This window comes from Puma concolor, chromosome F2 (genome assembly GCF_028749965.1).
Source record: "Puma concolor isolate L17-30 chromosome F2, mPumCon1.1.hap2, whole genome shotgun sequence".
Classification (NCBI taxonomy): Eukaryota; Metazoa; Chordata; class Mammalia; order Carnivora; family Felidae; genus Puma; species Puma concolor.
In genome coordinates, this window is record NC_141684.1 from 66,132,170 (window position 1) to 66,152,147 (window position 19,978).

At 39.0% G+C, this 19,978-nt stretch overlaps 1 protein-coding gene across 2 annotated transcripts in view; it reads left to right on the top strand.

Moving 5' to 3' along the window:
• The window catches only part of CPA6 (carboxypeptidase A6), a 525,192-nt gene extending 505,898 nt beyond the window's left edge, over nucleotides 1-19,294 (top strand). For both annotated transcript variants that reach the window (XM_086696069.1, XM_025922810.2), the window contains 3 exons: nucleotides 11,765-11,967; nucleotides 15,986-16,070; nucleotides 18,973-19,294. In XM_086696069.1, coding sequence (XP_086552195.1) covers nucleotides 11,765-11,967; nucleotides 15,986-16,070; nucleotides 18,973-19,160 — 476 coding nt within the window. In that variant the 3' untranslated portion in view covers nucleotides 19,161-19,294. The remainder of the gene's footprint in view (nucleotides 1-11,764; nucleotides 11,968-15,985; nucleotides 16,071-18,972) is intronic.
• Nucleotides 19,295-19,978: the final 684 nt, after the last annotated feature.

The following is a 19,978-nucleotide window of genomic DNA, read 5'->3' on the forward strand; positions in this document are numbered from 1 at the left end:
CTCTCTGCCCCTCCCCGGCTTGCGTGTGCTCCCTCTCTCTCAAAAATATAAACATTTAAAAAAATTTTTTTAAGACTATGTTCTACCTCATTTTATCAGCCAGAAGGACTAGGGTTCAAAGAGGCAACAAAGCCTTTACTTTTTTGTCCTTTTTTTTTTTTTTTAAGTAAAATTGTATTTTTTCAAGTTCCATCCATCTTGAATCCCATTGAGTCTCTGCCATTACGGTCTCCCCAGGGCTCCTACGCCTCCCTGCTCTCCCTCCCTCCTTTGTGTTCCTGTGCACAGTCTGCACCACATACTTTATGATGGTATTATTTCCTACATTGTCTTGTCCTCGAATTTCCTCATAGGTGCACATCTTGTCTCGCCTCTAGATTTATGAGGTCCTTGTAGAGTTTTGCATCTTAATACTCAAAAACTAAAGAGGTGATGTATGGTATGGAAGCTAAATTGCTGAAGCGTTCAGAACAGAGATGTGTGCTGTTTTATTTGACAAGACTAGAATCTCTTCATTCTGCACTGCAGAGATCTGTTATATATTCTGCAGTTGTTCTGCATGTAAAGATGGGGAAAGAGCATTTTGTCTCAGCTTTAGAAATAACATATTGGCTCCTGCAAACTAAAGGAAAACTAATAACCTATGGACTCTCATGCTTCTAAAACCTAAACAGGGATGAATATAATGCTTCTTGTTCCTTTACCCTAGAAATCTGTTTTATCCTTGTTTCCTGGATATTAAATCATTTTGGTGGTTTTTACTTGTTTCCTTGAATGCTGTGTCCTGGTGTTTTAGCTTTCTGCTATCTTGATCTTTTTTAGTACTTCAGATATCTCTGCTCAGAATCTGTGTAATAGAGGCTAGATCTGGACAGCACCTTTCAAATTGTGTATCCAGCACAGCTACTTGAAACCCCAAAGAGACTTACTATTCAATAGTATTTGTGAGATGTTTCTTTGCATTTTAGTAAAGCCTGGATAGTGCCCCCAAAAGGCTATAAATAAAATTAGATTGTCTTAGTGGTTTTCTTTCCACCTGAATTAATTTATTTCTATCTTAAAGGCCTTGCTATTCAGGATTCTGGTTAGATTTTTTTTAAGTTGGTATAAGAGATGAATAAGGCAAAAATTCACACAGAAACATTGGCATAAAGAATTTTGAATGTGATATTCCATTCTGCTGCTGAATCAATACTTAATCTGTAGTAAATAACATCGGCAGAAAGCCAATCTATAAAGTAAACCATAAAATGCCATAGAATATTTCAGTGTCTAATGTGCTTCTCGGGCAAACAGCATTAAATTGAGGTATGGCCTTTCTTAATATTATACAGTTTAGCTCATTTATAATAATTATTAAATAAAATAGTTTATTTTGTATGCATCCACTCTTGGTCAAACATGGTGCAAGGCTCAATTGAGTCGGAAAATGGGTAAGCATAAGTTTTAACACTGGATACTAAATTTTATGACAAAAGCGGAAAAAGAAGGGTGTTAGGAGCAACTGACCCAGCATAGGGGCATTGGAGAAGATGCCAACAGGAAGTGGTAACTGAATTCTGAAGCACTGAAGGACAAATAAAATCAGACTGTGGGAAAAAAAATGATGCTTCCAAAGAAGGGAACAGCATGTACAGTCTTAAAGGCAAGGGAATATGGAACCTCAGGAAAATGACCAATATTTTAGTAGGAGTGAAGGCAGAAGTTTTACTTTTTTAAATATAGTTTATTTCAAATTGGTTTCCATACAACACCCAATGCTCATCCCAACAAGTGCTCTCCTCATTGCCCATCACCCACTTTCCCCTTGCCCTAACCCCCCATCAACCCTCAGTTTGTTCTCAGTATTTAAAAGTCTCTTATGGTTTGCCTCCCTCCCTCTCTGTAACTTTTTTCCCCCCTTCGCCTCCCCCATGGTCTTCTGTTAAGTTTCTCAAGATCCACATATGAGTGAAAACATATGGTATCTGTCTTTCTCTGCCTGGCTTATTTCACTTAGCATAATACCCTCAGTTCCATCCACGTTGCTGCAAATTGCCAGATTTAATTCTTTCTCATTGCCAAGTAGTATTCCGTTGAATATATAAACCACATCTTCTTTATCCATTCGTCAGTTGATGGACATTTGGGCTCTTTCCATAATTAGGCTATTGTTCAAAGCGAGGCTATAAACATTGGGGTACATGTGCCCCTATAAGGCAGAAGTTTTAGAGCAAACTAATAGAAAGCGAAATTTTAAGCATTTTGACCAAAATCAAGTCATGAGGGAGTTTATCTCATAAGCATTTGGTCAGAGGAAAGGAGCATTACTCCCTGAATTCCAAGGAAGGAGAGAACTAGGTAACCTGCAAACTATTATAAAGCCATGAAAAGCACATGAAATTATATAATCAGTGATAAAATATCAATCACAAACTTATCCATACAGCAATAGGACAAAATCACCAATTTTTTAAGACAGGAAAAACATACAAGATAAACTATAATACCTACCACTACCAAATTCAAACATTTTGATCACACTATCTCTGCCTTTAAGTGGTAGTAAGATTTCAGAACTTTATCCAGAAGACCACCATTGAAGACTTTTAAGCAGCAAATCAGATTTATGTTTTTAGAATAAATAAGATCAGACTTATTTATATTACAATGATATTGAGAGGGCTGAATTCAAGGTAGGCCAGACTAAAGGCTAGGAACTGTTCTGATAACGTAGGGGAATAATGACAAGAGCCTGAACTTTGTTAGCAGAATTGGCCATAGAGAAATGAGCAGATAGTATCAACAGAATTTGTTCTCCAGTTGGAGGGATAAGGGAGAAGAAAACTTCTAGAATTGTTCCACCTAAGTTTTGACATAGGCCACTAGATGAATGAGGGGAAACACAGGTTAAGAAACATAGCAAAAGATCAATTTGGTGGGTAAGAACAATGATTTCATCTAGGGACATCTTGAGCTTTCAGAGCCTCTGAGACAAGTAGATAGAAATGTCCAGAAGGTTATTATATACCTGAGTTTGAAGCTTGAGATCGAGATTCAGGAGTCATGGATTTGCGCTAGATCACATCCGGCTTGCCTACACAAGAATAGCGTTCCAGCTTCTGACTAGATGGCCAGACACCAGCAGAAGCCAATTCTGACATTTTCCATCTACTTTGCTAGTACCATTCACCCTGCCACAGCATTCTCCTGCAGACCTGCTTCACCCAACCCAACTGCCCCAGGAGGCATCCCTCTAAAGCAGCCTCTGCCCTGCCACACTCAACAGGCAGTCTTGGTTGGGGCCAGCATCCTCCCAAACCCACTATTGCCCCCACCATACCAGGCAGACAGCCCCAGCCAGGGCCAGCACCCCTTCAAAGTGACTCCTGCCCTGGGGTGGTAGGGAGCCGGCCCTTTCCACCAGCATGCCTGCAGCAGTTATGGCCAGGTCTCTCAGCCCAATATGCAGGGAGCTAACCCCACCCACCAGCAAACCCACAGCAGCTACAGTTGGGTCTCTCAGCCAGTTACACCAGGGATAAGCCCTGCCCACCAGTGCACTGGCAGAGGTTGTAGCCCAGTCACAACAGAAGAGCACATACAGCCCACACAGAAGATACCCTGGAGTGCTTTGGTTCTGGTGGGTAGACCCATGGGGACTCATAGGATGCCTTCTACATAAAGCCACTACTTTCAAAACCAGGAGACATAGCTAACATACCTAATATGTAGAAAAAACTTAGGAAGTCAGACAAAATGAAGCAGAGGAGTATGTTAAAAAAGAATGACAAAATCTCAGAAAAGAACTAATCTACCTGATAAAGAGATCAAAGTAATGGTTATAAAGGTACTCACGACATGAGAGAAGAGTGGATGAACTTCAACAAAGAAAGACAAAATATACAAAAGAACCAATCAGAGCTGAGGATTACAATAACTAAAATGAAAAGTACATAAGACGGAATCAAAGCAGATTAGATGCAAAAGAACGAATCAACCATCTGGAAGACAGGCTAGAAAAAGCACCTAAGCTGTTCAGCAAGTTTTTTTTTTTAATTAATTTATTTATTTTGAGATAGAGTGAGCAGGGGAGGGGCAGAGAGAGAGAGGGAGAGAATCCCAAGGAAGCTCTGCTCTGTCAGCACAGAGCCTGACGCAGGGGTCGATCCCACAACCCTGGGATCATTATCTGAGCTGAAACCAAGAGGTGGACACTTAACTGACTGAGCCACCCAGGCACTCTGCAAGTTTTTTTTTTTTTAATAAGGAGGGAGGGGTCTCAGATGGCAGCATAGGGAGACCCTGAACTCACCTCCTCTGTTGGACACTGAATTCTTGCCTACCTATAGAGTAATTCACCTGAAGAAAAACTGAGGGGTGACTAAACAGCTTCTGCACAACAAAGGAGAGATAGAGACATAGTAATGATAGGAACTCCAGCCCCAGTGCTGTGAACTTCAGCAGAGAGGGATATCGCTGAGGGGCCCACCTGCAGATTCACCCAACTGGAGCACAGCAGAAAAACAGTCTGGAAGGCAACTAGACATAAGGGAAGGAAACTCATCTCCTAACCCTAGAACATCAGCCAAACAATAGGGGAGCTACTGAAATCCTTTCTGATGTCAGAGGTGCTGCCTAACACCATTGCTGACATTTCCTTTCCACCTTGATAATACAGATGGGAGCAGGATCGTGGTGCTCTAGGAAGCCTGCCACCACAGCAAGTCCTAGTCTACACCACCTTCAACCATCCCCCCAGAGGCAGCTCCCATATTCACACCCATTCCAGCTCCACCCACCCCACCCAGAGTACTCTGGCCTGCACCCACCCCTGCTGGAGCCATCCCACTGGGACAGCCCTGTCCCAGAGCACCCAGGGCCCCACCAGCCCAATGGGGCAACCCAATGTGAAAAGCCTTGGGACACCCCTGGAGCAGGCCCCACCAGCTGCCGCCATCCTGCCTGGGCACCCAAGTGTGGAGCACCCAGGACATCCCAAACCAAGCCTGCTCAAGCTGTCCTGCTGTTACAGGAGGGTGGGAGAGACACTGGTCCTTGTCTCACAGAATCAAAGAATGAATCTCACAGACAACAGAGAGTAAGCAAAGTGATAAAGTTTATCAAGAGAAAGTATAAAGCTCTCAAAACTAAGAGGGGTCCCAAGTGGGTTGCCGACAAGGATTTTTGTCCCTGACTTTTTATTAGGAACTTATCAAAGTTTGTGAGACTCCACTCATGGCATCTAGCCCAGGTGGGTTTGGAATACTTTTATCCTTTTTTTCCCCCCAAACCCTGCCCCTTCTTCAGCTTCCCACTTACAGCCGCAGCCTGCCTCCCCCAGGGTCCCTTTATCTCTCCCTGCCCAATGCTAACCCTTTCCCTAAGTGCCAGGCACACACAGGTGACACAGGAATGTTCCTACACAAAGCTACACCTTCAAGGCTAGGAGAGGTAGCTGTTTTGCCTAATTCATAGACATAAACACAAAAGTCAAAACGAGACAGAGGAACATGCTCCCATTGAAAGAACAGAAACTTGGGGCGCCTGGGTGGCGCAGTCGGTTAGGCGTCCGACTTCAGCCAGGTCACGATCTCGCGGTCCGTGAGTTCGAGCCCCGCGTCAGGCTCTGGGCTGATGGCTCGGAGCCTGGAGCCTGTTTCCGATTCTGTGTCTCCCTCTCTCTCTGCCCCTCCCCCGTTCATGCTCTGTCTCTCTCTGTCACAAAAAATAAATAAACGTTGAAAAAAAAATTTAAAAAAAAAATAAAAAAAAATAAAAAAAAGAAAGAACAGAAACTTCAGAGAATAAGCTAAATGAAATGGAGATAAGAAAATTACTTGATGAAGAGATCAAAGTAATGTTCATAAAGATGCTCACCAGACTTAAGAGTCAATGAACTCAGCACTTCAGTGAAAAGATAGAAAAGAGAAAAAAAAATAACCAGGGTTGAAGAATACAATAACTGAAATGAAAAATCTGCTAGAGAAAATTGACAGCAGACAGGAGGATGCAAAAGAACACATCAGCAATCTGGAAGACAGGGTCATGGAAAGCACTCAAGCTGAATAGCAAAAAGTAAGAATTTTAAAAGTGAGGTTGGGTTAAGGGACCTCTAGGACAACATCAAGCATTGTAACATTTGCATTATAGGAATCCCAGAAGGATAAGAGAGACAGAAAGGGACAGAAAACTCACTTAAGAAATAATAGCTGAAAATTTCCTTAACCTGGGGAAGGAAACAGCTGTTTCCAGGAAACACAGAGAACCCCAAACAAGATGAACCCAAGCAGGTTGGTCCCAAGCTCCCTAATAACTAAAATGTCAGAAATTAAAATTAGAATCTTGAGAACCTGGACCACTTTCTTACCCCATACACAAAAATAAACTCAAAGTGGATGAAAGACCTAAATGTAAGACAGGAAGCCATCAAAATCCTCGAGGAGAAAGCAGGCAAAAACCTCTTTGATCTTGCCCGCAGCAACTTCTTACTCAACATGTCTCCGGAGGCAAGGGAAACAAAAGGAAAAATGAACTATTGGGACCTCATCAAAATAAAAAGCTTCTGCACAGTGAAGGAAACAAACAAGCAAAACTAAAAGGCAACCGACAGAATGGGAGAGATATTTGCAAATGACATATCAGATAAAGGGTTAGTATCCAAAATCGATAAAGAACTTCTCAAACTCAACACCCAAAAAACAAATAATCCAGTGAAGAAATGGGCAAATGACATGAATAGACACTTCTTCAAAGAAGACATCCAGATGGCCAACCGACACATGAAAAAATGCTCAACATCACTCATCCTCAGGGAAATACAAATCAAAACCATAATGAGATACCACCTCACACCTGTCAGAATGGCTAACATTAACAACTCAGGCAACAACAGATGTTGGTGAGGATGAGGAGAAAGAGGATCTCTTTTGCATTGTTGGTGGCAATGCAAGCTGGTGCAGCCACTCTGGAAAACAATATGGAGGTTCCTCAAAAAACTAAAAGGAGAACTACCCTACGACCCAGCAATTGCACTACTAGGCATTTATCCATGGGATACAGGTGTGCTGTTTCAAAGGGGCACATGCACCCCCATGTTTATAGCAGCACTATCAACAATAGCCAAAGGATGGAAAGAGCCCAAATGTTCATCAATGGATGAATGGATAAAGAAGATGTGGTATATATAGACAATGGAGTATTACTCGGCAATCAAAAAGAATGAAATCTTGCCATTTGCAACTACATGAATGGAACTAGAGGGTGTTATGCTAAGTGAAATTAGAGAAAGACAAAAATCATAGGACTTCACTCATATGAGGACTTTAAGAGACAAAACAGATGAACATAAGGGAAGCGAAACAAAAATAATACAAAAACAGGGAGGGGGACAAAACAGAAGAGACTCAGAAATATGGAGAACAAACTGAGGGTTACTGGAGAGGTTGTGGGAGGGGGATAGGCTAAATGGGTAAGGGACACAAAGGAATCTACTCCTGAAATCATTGTTGCACTATATGCTAACTAATTTGGATGTAAATTTTTAAAAATAAAAAATAAAATTAAAAAAAATTAGAATCTTGAGATGGAAATAAAAAAGCAACTACTTATATACAGGGAAAACCCTGTAAAACTATCAGCTGATTTTTCAGCAGAAACTTTGCAGGCCAGAAGGGAGTGGCAGGCTATATTCAAAGCGCTGAAAGGAAAAATACCTACAACCAAGAATACTCTATCCAACAAGGTTATCATTCAGAACTGAGGGAGAGACAGTTTCCCAGACAAAAATTAAAAGAGTTCATCAATATTAAATTGACCTTCTAAGAAATGTGAGAGGACTTTAAGCAGCAAAGACCATAACTGATATAAAAAAAATTGTTAAAAGAAAAACCTTTACTAGTAAAAGCAAATATATAGTAAAGTTGGTAAATCAGTCACATAAAGCTATTATGAAGGTTAAAAGACAAAGGTAGTAAAATCAATTATACCTTTAAAAAATTAAAGGATTCAAAAAATGAAAGATGTAAAATATGATGTCACATACGTAAAACATAGCGGAGGGGAGGAGTAAAAATGTAGTGCTTTGAAAATGTGTTCAAACTCAAAACCATCAACTTAATACAGACTGCTATATACTTAGAATGTTTTATATATGAACCTCATGGTGACCACAAACCAAAAACCTGCAATAGATACACAAAAAGGAGAAAAAATTCTGAGCATAAGACTAAAGAAAGTGATTAATCACAAGAGTAGAAGAGAAAAAGAGAGAATATGAAAATAACCAGAAAGCAATTAACAAAATGATAATCATATGTCTATCAATAATTACTTTAAGTGTAAATGGTGCAAATGCTCTAACTGATCCGATCAAAGGACATAAGGTAACTGAATGGATAAAAAAACAAAAAAAGACCTATCTATATGCCATCTATAAGAGATTCACTTCAGACCTCAAGATACATGTAAACTGGAAGTTAAGGGATGGAAAAAGACCATGCAAATGGAAGCAAAAAAAAAAAAAAAATCTCCGTAGCAATACTTAAATCAGGCAAAACAGACCTTGATACAAAGACTGTAACAAGAGACAAAGAAGAGCGTTACATAATGATAATCCAATAAGATAATATGACACTTATAATAAAAATATCTATGCAGCCAACATGGAAGCAAGCTGATTTTATGTAAAGTAACAGACATAAAGGGAAAATTTGACAGTAATAGCATAATAATAGAGTTTAACACCCCAGAAAATAAGGAAATAATTACTTTGAATGACACGTTAGACCAGGTGGACTTAACAGATACATGCAGAACATTCCATCCAAAAAGAGCAGAATGCACATTCTTTTCAAATGCACCTAGAACATTATTCAAGACAGTAACCACCATGGAAAAAGAGTATGGAGATTCCCCCAAAAATTAAAGTAGAAATACCATATGATCCAGCAATTCCACTTCTAGATATTTATCCAAAGAAAATGGAAATACTAATTCAAAAAGATATATGCACCCCTATGTTTATTGCAGCATTATTTACAATAGCCAAGATATGGAAAAGACCCAAGTGTTCATCCATACATGAATGGATAAAGAAGATGTTGTATATATACACATTGAACCAGCACTCATCCAGTAAAAAAATGAAATCTTGCCATTTGCAATAACATGGATGAACCTCGATGGTATTAGCTAAATGAAATAATTCAGACAGGGAAAGACAAATAACATGATTTCACTTACATGGGGAATCTAAAAAGCAAAACAAACAGAAGAGACTCATAAATACAGAGAACTGGCCCTTGCTAGAAAGGAGTGGGTGGAGGATGGGCAAACTAGGTGAAGGTGATTAAGAGATACAAACTTCCAGTTATGAAACAAATAAGTTTCATAGAATGGAACATACAGTATAGGGAATAGAGTCAGTAATATTGTAATAACACTATGATGACCATGGTAACTACACTTATTGTGGCGAGCTTTTCATAATGTATATAATTGTCCATTCACTATGTTGTATACCTGAAACTAATATAATAGTATATATATAACTATACTTCAATTTAAACAATTAATATTAAATATATAAATAAAAATGTAAGAACAATAAGTATATATGTGTTTATAAATATACTTTGGAAATATTACTCTAGTGTTGCTATTAAAAAGTCAAATGTGAATCTAATCCCTTTTTCTTATAGATGACTTGTTTCTTTCTCTCTGGAATTGTTTTCTTTTCTTAAATTTCAACCTCGTGTGTCAAAGTGTTGACACATTTCCTCTTTATCTCTCTTGTTTTGTATACAATAATTCCATTCAACCTTTCCTTGATTGTGGGAAATTTTCAATTAGCAGTTCTTCAAATATTTAGCTTTTATTTCTTTCTCTATTTGGGCCTCTATTAATCAGATGTTGACAGTTATTCTATTTTTCATACTCCTTTAATTTTTCTTTCATTTTTTTGATGCCTTCTGGGAATGTTTCAAAACATATTCCATCTCATTAATTCACTCATCAACTGTATTCTTTCAACCCATGAATTAAGTTCTCTATTTCTATTCAATCTGATTGGTACTTTTAACTTCTTGTCCCTGATTAATGTATCCAGTGCCCTTCTATATGCCCTTGAGAATATTTATTAGGATTATTGTAAATCCTTTTTCTCTGGATCATTAGTTTTGCTCCTTCTGGAATTAGTTGTTCAGTCTGTGATCTCTCCTTTCCAGTGCTTTACATCAGTGTTCTTCAAATGTCCCTTTATTTGTCCTGTACCTTTCAGAGTATCAGCTATAGTGTTCATATTATATTCTGAGTTCCATCCATATCCCACTTGCTTCTAAGGCATGTCCAGAATTAGACTCAAAGAAGGAAAACCACAATTGCTATAAATTCCCCATCTTAACTCACCTGTAACACAAACTAGATTTAATCACCTCAAGATTTATCCTGATTTGACTTGGTTACCTTTTCATATTGAGTAGAATTAGACTATCTCACAGAATCACCAGACATTTCCCATTTGTTTATGGAAAAAGACAGTTTTCTAGGGCTTTTGGGAGGGCTAATCATGGCCAGTGGCAAATAACTGTAGAAAAGGTAATTCTTTCTAAATGTAAAAACATCTTGGGACTTTACTACTTTGTGATTGTTACAGTGTTATTTTCCTTCCTCCCCATCATAGACCTACGGGATATATATTTGTTAATTCAAAAATTATTAAATTTAAGTTTCGAGGATTTTTTTAAATTTTTTTCGGGTTTTTTACATTTATTTTTGAGAGAGAGGCAGAGCATGAGTGGGGGAGGGGCAGAGATAGGGAAACACAGAATCTGAAGCAGTCTCCAGGCTCTGAGCTGTCAGCACAGAGCCTGATGCAGAGCCCAAACCCACAAACGAGATCATGACTTGAGCCAAAGTCAGGTGCTTAACCGACTGAGCCACCCAGGCGCCCCTGTTGAGGATTTCTTAACTAAATTCTTACCCCCAAGATAGCTGGAGAAGCCTCTTGCATTTTACAAAACCAGTTTGGATATTGCTTACCTAAAAATGTAATAGAAATTGTTTTGGCATGTTTTATGGAATTATTTCTGTCTTGCCTTCATGTTCTTGATTAATCAGTGTGTGTATCTTACCAGACACCTGTGCAGATGGCTAGCCTTTTCTTTTGATCTGACATTCACTTATCAACAAATATTTGTTGAACATTTGCCATACTACTGTTCTAGTTGCAGGTGCCCAGCAAGCTGAAGACACACAGTTCCTGCTTTCACAGAGCCCTAGAGTTTAATAAAGAATTCAGACTGAATGTAGTTTCTATTAGAGCAGGGTTTTTTTTTCTGTATTGTTTTTTATTGAATACCAGGCACCTAGAACAGTATAAATATTGGTTGAATGCTAAACAGGTAAATACTGCAGACTAATTACAAGTATGTCGAGTGTTACAGAGGGAAAGTGCAGGGTGCCGTGGGGTATAACAACAGGAGCCTTACCTGCTCTGGAGGATCATAAAGAATTAAGTCTCTCACTGACAAAGTCATCCCTTTAGAGTAGTTTATGCAGGCTCAGTTAAAAAATCAGTACTTATTTCCTATTCAGGCCATTGAAGCTTGAACCACCCTGGATTTTTCAAAACTGATTCCTATAAATGAGAAATTAGATGAATTGCTTAATAGTACCATATGTTGATAGAAATGAAAGGAAAAAAAATCAGTTTAACGATGCTCATTTGTGTCTCTTGCTTCTTGTCTCTCCACTCCCTCACCCCATTTTCTTTTCTGTCTTACAGATGAAGGAGCTTCTATGCACCCTTGCGATGATACCTACTGTGGACCTTTCCCAGAATCTGAGCCGGAAGTGAAAGCTGTAGCCACCTTCCTCCGAAAACACAGGAAGCACATCAGGGCTTACCTCTCCTTTCATGCATATGCTCAGATGTTGCTATATCCCTATTCTTACAAATATGCAACAATCCCCAATTTCAGCTGTGTGGTAAGGTTTTGACCATGTATATGTGTGTGTCAAGCTTTCTTCTTTTCTAACACTAACATGGTTCTAAGCAGTAATGACATATAGCAAACACATATTGTGTTTATGCTAATAAACATTCTTTACGTATTGACTCATTTTTCATAATTATATGAGGTAGGTAACTATTATTATCCCCGTTTTACAGATGAGGAAACTGAAACCTATGGAAATTAAGCAATTAGACTAACAACATACACCTACTAAGAGCCATAGCCAGGATCCAGCCCCAAATATAGCTCCAACATTGTCGCTTTTGACTGCCATGCTGTGCTGCTTCTCAAATGCAATCATTTCAAACCGATTTACATTCTTACCACAGGTTATACGGAAAGTGTCAGGATGGATTTGATTAGTATTACAGCTTCAGTCACATGTTCAGGGCTATAATTAATTTTATTGAGTAAATAATTGTTCATAAATTATGGTCTGACTCTCATTAATTAAAAGCAAGTTTTAATTTATAAGCGCTCTTTGCTTAATGGTACTAAGTCTCTGGGCATCTATTTGACAAGTTAGCACTCAGAATGAACAGCCCTTCAGGCATTAGATTACTTGTCAGTGATTAAGCAGAGTTCCATTCTCTCCTCATCTCAGAAACCCAACAAGCTATCCACTGTAGGGCAAAATTCTTTGTAAAGTGAGTCTCATTCAGAGCCAATAGCATCTAAAGTTCTATAAAATTCAAAACTAGGTCAAACTAATATATAGTGTGAGGAGTGAGGAAGAAGGAAGAGGTAAAGGGGAGAGGGCTTTGGGGTTGCTGTTGATGTTCTATTCTTTGACCTGGATACTGGTTATATGAATGTGTGCAATTTGTGATCATTCATTGAGCTATAAACTTAAAATTGTTATATTATTCTATATGGATGTTAAACTTGAATTAAAAGCTTTGATAAAAGATAAGCACCCCCTTTCTTCCTATACCTTGAACTCTAAATCCTTCACCAGTTGGTTGGAGTTGCAGGAATCCCAGATTTAGGTGTCCAGGACCTGGAAGGAATGGGGAACATGAGGAAGAAGGCCCGAGGGAAGGCTTGTATTCTGTCCAAAAGAGGAATTTTGTTCTTGGCATTCCAAGCAAGAATTCTGAGCAAATTCTCTTTCTTGAGAAATTTTGTAAAGATGGTAGTTCTATTTAAGAATGCTATTCTTCAGCTACTCTGTGTCAACAGACTTCTTGTTGTCGTCGTCGTTGTTGTTGTTGTTAACTTGACAGCTTAACCACCCTGTATCACACAAAGCTTCTCTAGGCAAATATTCACCCCTTTCTGAATTGGGCACAATGTCTATTTATGTTCTCACAACAGATAATGTGGGGTATGCAATATATTAAATCTATTACATGAGAATGTTCTCCATATTTTGAATTTAGCTTGCTATCAGAAGTTAAGCCTATTTTAATTTTGTCTTAGGTTGGATGTTGTGGTATAAAGAGTAGATCAGTGATTCACAACCAAGAATGAATTTGCCTCCCACGGGACATTGAACAAGGTTGAAGACATTTTGATTGTCACAACAAGGCTGGAGGATGTTATTGGCATCTAGAGGATAGAAGCCAAGGATACTGCTAAATGTATAGGACAGCCTCCACAGCACAGAGTTATTTAGTCCAGACTGTCAATAGTGCCACTGTTGAGAAATCCTGTTACCAGGTTACATATAAGCTAAGTCATTACAGCCAAGATTAAAATTCTCAGAAACTAGGTAGTCTCTGAATGTTAACCAGAAACCATTAAATTCTAATAAATTGTTCAAAAACATTTCCATCAATATGGTAGAGTCTGTGTTTCTGCTAACATTTTTAGGTCATTCATTAAGCTGCTTTAAATATGGAAATAATTGGGGACACCTGAGTGGCTCAGTTGGTTAAGCATCCGAATTTTGATTTCAGCTCAGGTCATAATCTCAGAGTCATAAATTCAAGCCCCGCTGAGCATGGAGCTTGCTTGAGATTCTCTCTCTCCCCCTCTCTCTGCCCTTCCCCCACTCACTCACACATTCTCTCTCAGAAAGAAAAGAAGAGGAAAAAAAGGAATAAAAAATAAGCCTTATTTAGCTGAGGTTCAATAAGTGAGACCTGGAGGCGCCTGGGTGACTCCGTCAGTTAAGCCTCCAACTTCGGCTCAGGTCATGATCTCGCGGTTCATGAGCTCGAGCCCCATGTTGGGCTCTGTGCTAACAGCTCAGAGCCTGGAGCCTGCTTCAGACTCATGTGTGTGTCTCTCTCTCTGCCCCTCCCCTGCTCACGTTCTGTCTCTCTCTTTCTCTCAAAAATAAATGAAAACATTAAAAAAAATTTTTTTTAATAAGTGAGGCCTGGGACAAGTGGAAAGAGGAAACAATAAAGAAAGGAGGAATTGCTTAAACTCTTTCAAATAGGTGTCTAGCTACACAACCCTGGAAAATAATTCTTGGAAAATGTTATGAAGTTTTCATTTTTTGTGGAATGATCCTATCTAAACCTCTCACCAACATGCACCTGCACCTGAGTGGCAGAAGTGCAGGGAGCTCAAAAGGCTAAAGCTATGCCTATGGTTTTTTTGCAAAGAGGCCAAGAGGTTGTGTTTTTTTTTTTCTTAGTAGATTTCGGGGTGGGAATTTAGTCCTCTGGGATAATGAGGAACAAAACTCTCCCCACCAGCAGAATGCAATAATATTCTAAGTGTAGAAATATCTGCCCTTGCCATGGAATATTGCTAAAACCATTGGAGAAGATGTTAAAATCTTAGAACATTCTCCATAAAGGTTTTTGGTATTAGGGTGTTTACATTCCTTCTCTGTTGGCTCCTGAGAGGAGAAATTCATCATCAGTGAGATCAATAATAAATTGTCTGCCAGGTTCTGGAGCCTGGCCCCTTAACTTCCACAACAAGTGGCATTTGCTGCAGAGGCTGCTTTATTCATCCCTGAGGTGAATGAGGACAGCAAGCTGCAGCCAAGGCCAACACACGGCACCATGTTGCCCAGAGTACTTCAACTGATGTATTAAATTATTCATAGGCAAATTGAAACGGGAGAGTTGTATACTGGTTTCAACATACTTCTTTTCCTCTTGCTGGTCATACAATACTTCTCTGACTCCTTATTGAAACTAATGCTGCTATACCATTTGAAAATGTTTTGAAGTGTAGTCCGTATCCTTTCAGTTCATGTTAGAATATTCACCTTTTAGTAGTTTTGTTGTGTTGATTATTCTTCCGATTTTTGGCATTGATTGGAACAGTTCCACCTCAGAATTTCTACATCTTAGCAGTACCTGAGCTCCGTCAGAGGCGTATGTAACCTTAGAAGTCATGGAGCATTCTGAAATTGTATTCCCATTCCCCTGGGGATAAATGAATAGCATAAGAGAAGTCACTCTTCCTGAACTAAAGGGTTTCTTAATTGATGCAAATGTGCTTTAAATACCTTGTACATAGCCACTGAAGTATGTACTTAAGGATCAATAAGATTATCTTGATACTCTTGCAGAGCTATGCTTATTCAACATTCATGCAAGAAATATTGATTAAGCATCTGTTATACACAGGCACATTGCTAAACACTGCATATGTAGCCTTGAGGAAGACTGACGTTCTTCCCTATCAAGTATTTTGTAATTTATAAAAACAAGTGCCTCTGAATAAAAGTGAAGACGACAGAACACTAAATCAGCATCAGAAGATATGGGTACTTAACCGCTCCTTGCCATGTAATCCCAGCCTTGCTGAGCCTTTCTTTTCTTGTCTGTCAAGTGGAAATATTACTGATCACTGGTCTGCTGTGAGCATCAGTCAAAGCAAATAATGTGTTCCAAAACACGCTGTAAACTGCAGCACGTGTCAAAGAATAATATTATTATTAAACATAGCTATTACCTAATGTGCCCAACCTTGCTCTCCAAATTGATGACTGATAATGCTCAGACAACATGCCAGTGTTTCCAAAGGTTTCAATGCAGTGATGGAAAGTGATAGAAGTTTTCCATTTTCCCTCACAGGAATCTGCAGCTTATAAAGCTGTGAATGCACTTCGTTCGGTATATGGGGTACAATATAGATATGGACCTGCCTCCAGCACATTGTGTAAGTTTCCTGTGTATTTTGTTTTAGAATCATCTCTTGAACCAAGATCCTGTATAATGACTTCCCTTTAAAAAAAACACAGAAAGTGTGTTCTCCTTTAAAGAGAAATTTTTGACAACCAAATTAGTCAAGGAAGATGGAGGGAGTTTATATCTGATTAGTTTTACACTGCATGACAGAAATCATTGTACCAAGTTAAATAAATTCTAAGCAGAGAATTTTCTAAGCATGTAGTAATGACTACAAAGCTGAATTGAGATCTTATGACAGTAGAAAGTGCCCAAGTGGGCTCCTTAAGCAATTGTAACTACTATAAGGGTGGAAATGGGCCTTGAGAAGGTAATGAAGTAATATCTCAGCCCTAAAAGAGCTTCCCTTTTATTCCTTTCCTCCACCATTCTTGTTAGGAAATTCTGTTTTTTACATAACACCTAAGGCTGAATTTCCCCTTAAAAGGTAATTAAAATATTTCTTACTTTATATGAAATAAAGAACAACTGGGTATATGGAAAGAACTTGAAGAATCAGAAGACATGGATTCTAGTCCTAATTCTCCTGCTAACTGTGATACATTCTTGGCCAAGATACTAATCCTGGGCCTCAGTTTCCACCACTTTTAAGTGAGGGATTGGACAAGGTCATTTCTCATGGTCTTTTAAACTCTAAAATTCATTAATTATATGACTTGGAAAATTTAGCATGAAATCATATACATCTTAATGTCTACATATGCACACACACACACACACACACACACATACACACACAGGTTGTATGTGTATGTATAGAGAGTGGCACCCAATCTCGCTTTCAGTGAAGTACGAAATTTCTCCTTGATTTCTTTAACCTACCCATTATTATATTCCTAACCACTCACTTTCTTGAGCCTTCAGAAGAAAAGCTTGGTTTGTCAATTAACATTGCTTCTCATGTAAGTTTATCCTAATAATGAGAATGTCTTAAGTATTAGAATTTTTTGCAAAGTCTATGATCATTGGTCTCATGCTGACCTCTTTAGAACTGTTTTTCAGTACGGCCATGCTGAAGGAGGAAAGATAGCATTTTTTTAAAAGTCATATTCCTAATTATCACCCCCATAATATACATTAGTTTTTAATATTAATTTTTAAAAATCTTACACTTCACCTTTTAAGCTTGGTATGAAGTTACAGTCATGGTATTATATTTACCAAGAACAATCTGTTACCATAGAAATGAGGCTGTCACATCACCATGACGTAACTCTTGGCACATATTGACTCTGACTTTGGCTTCTATGACCACTATTTGCAGTTCCAGTGTACTCTAATCCAGAGGGACAATGAAGCCACCGCCTACCTTTTGTCCTTAACCAAAGCAAGAGGAGCCTGAGAAACAGCAAAGTCATTTAATTGTCTTAACTTAATAATCTATCTCTAACTTGTCCTGACAGAAGCAGCATAAAAAGTGGTATTATTTGAGCAGATGAACATGCTCTGAAAAATTTTTTAATAGTAATAGTGTTAGGTCAGTCTGGATCATATTGATTTCAAGAAAAAAGTATATAAAGATTCTTCTCTTAAAAATTTATTAAACAATTATTGAGAGCCTGTTATGCTAAAAAAAGACATACTAGGCACTTTGGGGTGTCAAGATGCAAAATAATAGGGGCATATGTCCCTTAGCACGTTATTTCATTTAATTTCCACAACACCACCATGCAGCAGGTATTATAATCTCTTTTTCTAAAGAGGAGATTATGGTTCAGACAAGTCACAGTAGGTGGTGGGATACATACAGCCTGAGCCCTTAGTCTGCCTCCAATGCCTGCACTTTCACCTCTGTGCCGACAAGCTCACAAGCATGTGAGGTCACAAGAGCCAGAGAGAGGAGAGAGTTGCCAGTGGATTATCAGCTATGCTAAATGTTGTTGAGAGGTTGAAAGTGGCATCTGAGGGGGGGGGAAAAAAACCACCACCACCACCAACAACAAGAAAGGAGATTAGGCCTGCTGTCATTGGTGACCTTCAAGAACTAAGGTTTCATGGACAAGTAGAGGCAAGAACCAGATTGAAAGTGGCTGAGGATACAGAGGCAACATATATAGAGTCTCTTTGCATTCTAAAGCAAAAGGACCAAGACAAGGAGGATGGTATATAGCATAAGAAGGAAGTGCTATAGGAAATCAGTGCTTGAATATTGTGGTCAATGCAGATGCAAGAGAGGGTGGTTTAATTAATGAAACGAGGTCCCAGAGAAGACCAGAGACCAGAGAAGACCATGATGAATAGAATCAAAAGATGACACCTGTAAAAAACAAGCATCCTCTCCTTCTCTGAGCTGGAAGGAAGAAAGCCAGAGGGCTGTGGCGTCAGTAGAGGAGGTGGTGGGCTGATTACCTTGTGTGGACCTGGGGACAATGGTAAAGTGAAGGGCAGGACCATAAGAGCGTGAGAAAAGTTCATTAAGTGAAGGTCTAGAAAAAGGAGCCTGGAGCAGCTGGCTCCAGGGAGCCAGGAACAGGCTGTCAGTGACTAGAGTGATTTTACAGCAAAGACTTTCTCCAGCTTCCTCTCAAGGAGTGAATGCAAAGAAACTGAGCCAGAGATTAGTTTGTAGAGGGGGAGAGATGGGGGCTGAAGTGTGGGTGGAGATAAATGTTATTGGAATTGAGGCTGAGAAATCTTGAGATCATCACACTAGAAAAGCATTACTACTTACTAGATCCTCAAAGATGATGGCCGGTAGGATTTTTAGTTTCATGAGCCCACTGCCAAGGAACCACTGTTAAATCATTCTTGTTGAAACAGTATTTAATTGTGAGGATTTAGGATAGCTTAGTAAGCAAGTACTATATATAAACTTTGAAAGTTATGCAGACTCTTTAGTGAGGCTCTTCTTTTTTTTTTTTTTTTATTTTTAGATGTGAGCTCTGGTAGCTCAATGGATTGGGCCTACAAAAATGGAATACCCTACACATTTGCTTTTGAACTTCGTGACACTGGACATTTTGGATTTTTACTCCCAGAGATGCTCATCAAACCGACCTGTACAGAGACCATGCTGGCTGTGAAGAACATCACAATACACCTACTAAAGGAATGTCCCTGAGACAGCCCAAGGGTCAGGGCAACCACCAGAGAGAGAGCTAATTCTGTGCAAGAGCCACCTGGCAGTGGGGGGAATTTTTTTTTAAAGAGAAGAGCAATTTCTTAGAATGAACATATCTGTGCACTTTAAAAGGAACTACTTGGGGCGCCTGGGTGGCGCAGTCGGTTAAGCGTCCGACTTCAGCCAGGTCACGATCTCGCGGTCCGTGAGTTCGAGCCCCGCGTCGGGCTCTGGGCTGATGGCTCGGAGCCTGGAGCCTGTTTCCGATTCTGTGTCTCCCTCTCTCTCTGCCCCTCCCCCGTTCATGCTCTGTCTCTCCCTGTCCCAAAAAAAAATAAATAAAAACGTTGAAAAAAAAATAAAAAAATAAAAGGAACTACTCATGCAATTCACATTTCTGTGGCAATAAAAAATTGGTAAAAAAAAAAATTGAACATACCCTAGTTTGCTGTAAGAGAAGCATCCATGTTATATACGTTTAGAGTTCTATTTGATTAAGGGGGAGAGGGGATATTTTCAAACTCTATTGTCTCAAGAAATGTACACATTAAGGATTTCACTGCAATAAATCTCCTTTTCTCAGTTAAGATCTAGGCTACTAATGTTGTGTAATCTCTTGGTTTTCATTTGAAACAGAAACTTTTCAAATGAACTATATTTCTTAATAAATATACAACTTAACGAGACCTCAGGTGCTTCACATCTTCATCACTGGCATTAGTGCCTCATATACCTATAAAAATACAGCAAGATAAAGCATTCACGTTCAGACTCTGAGAATACCATTTACAAAAAAAAAAAAGGAAGAAGTAAACATT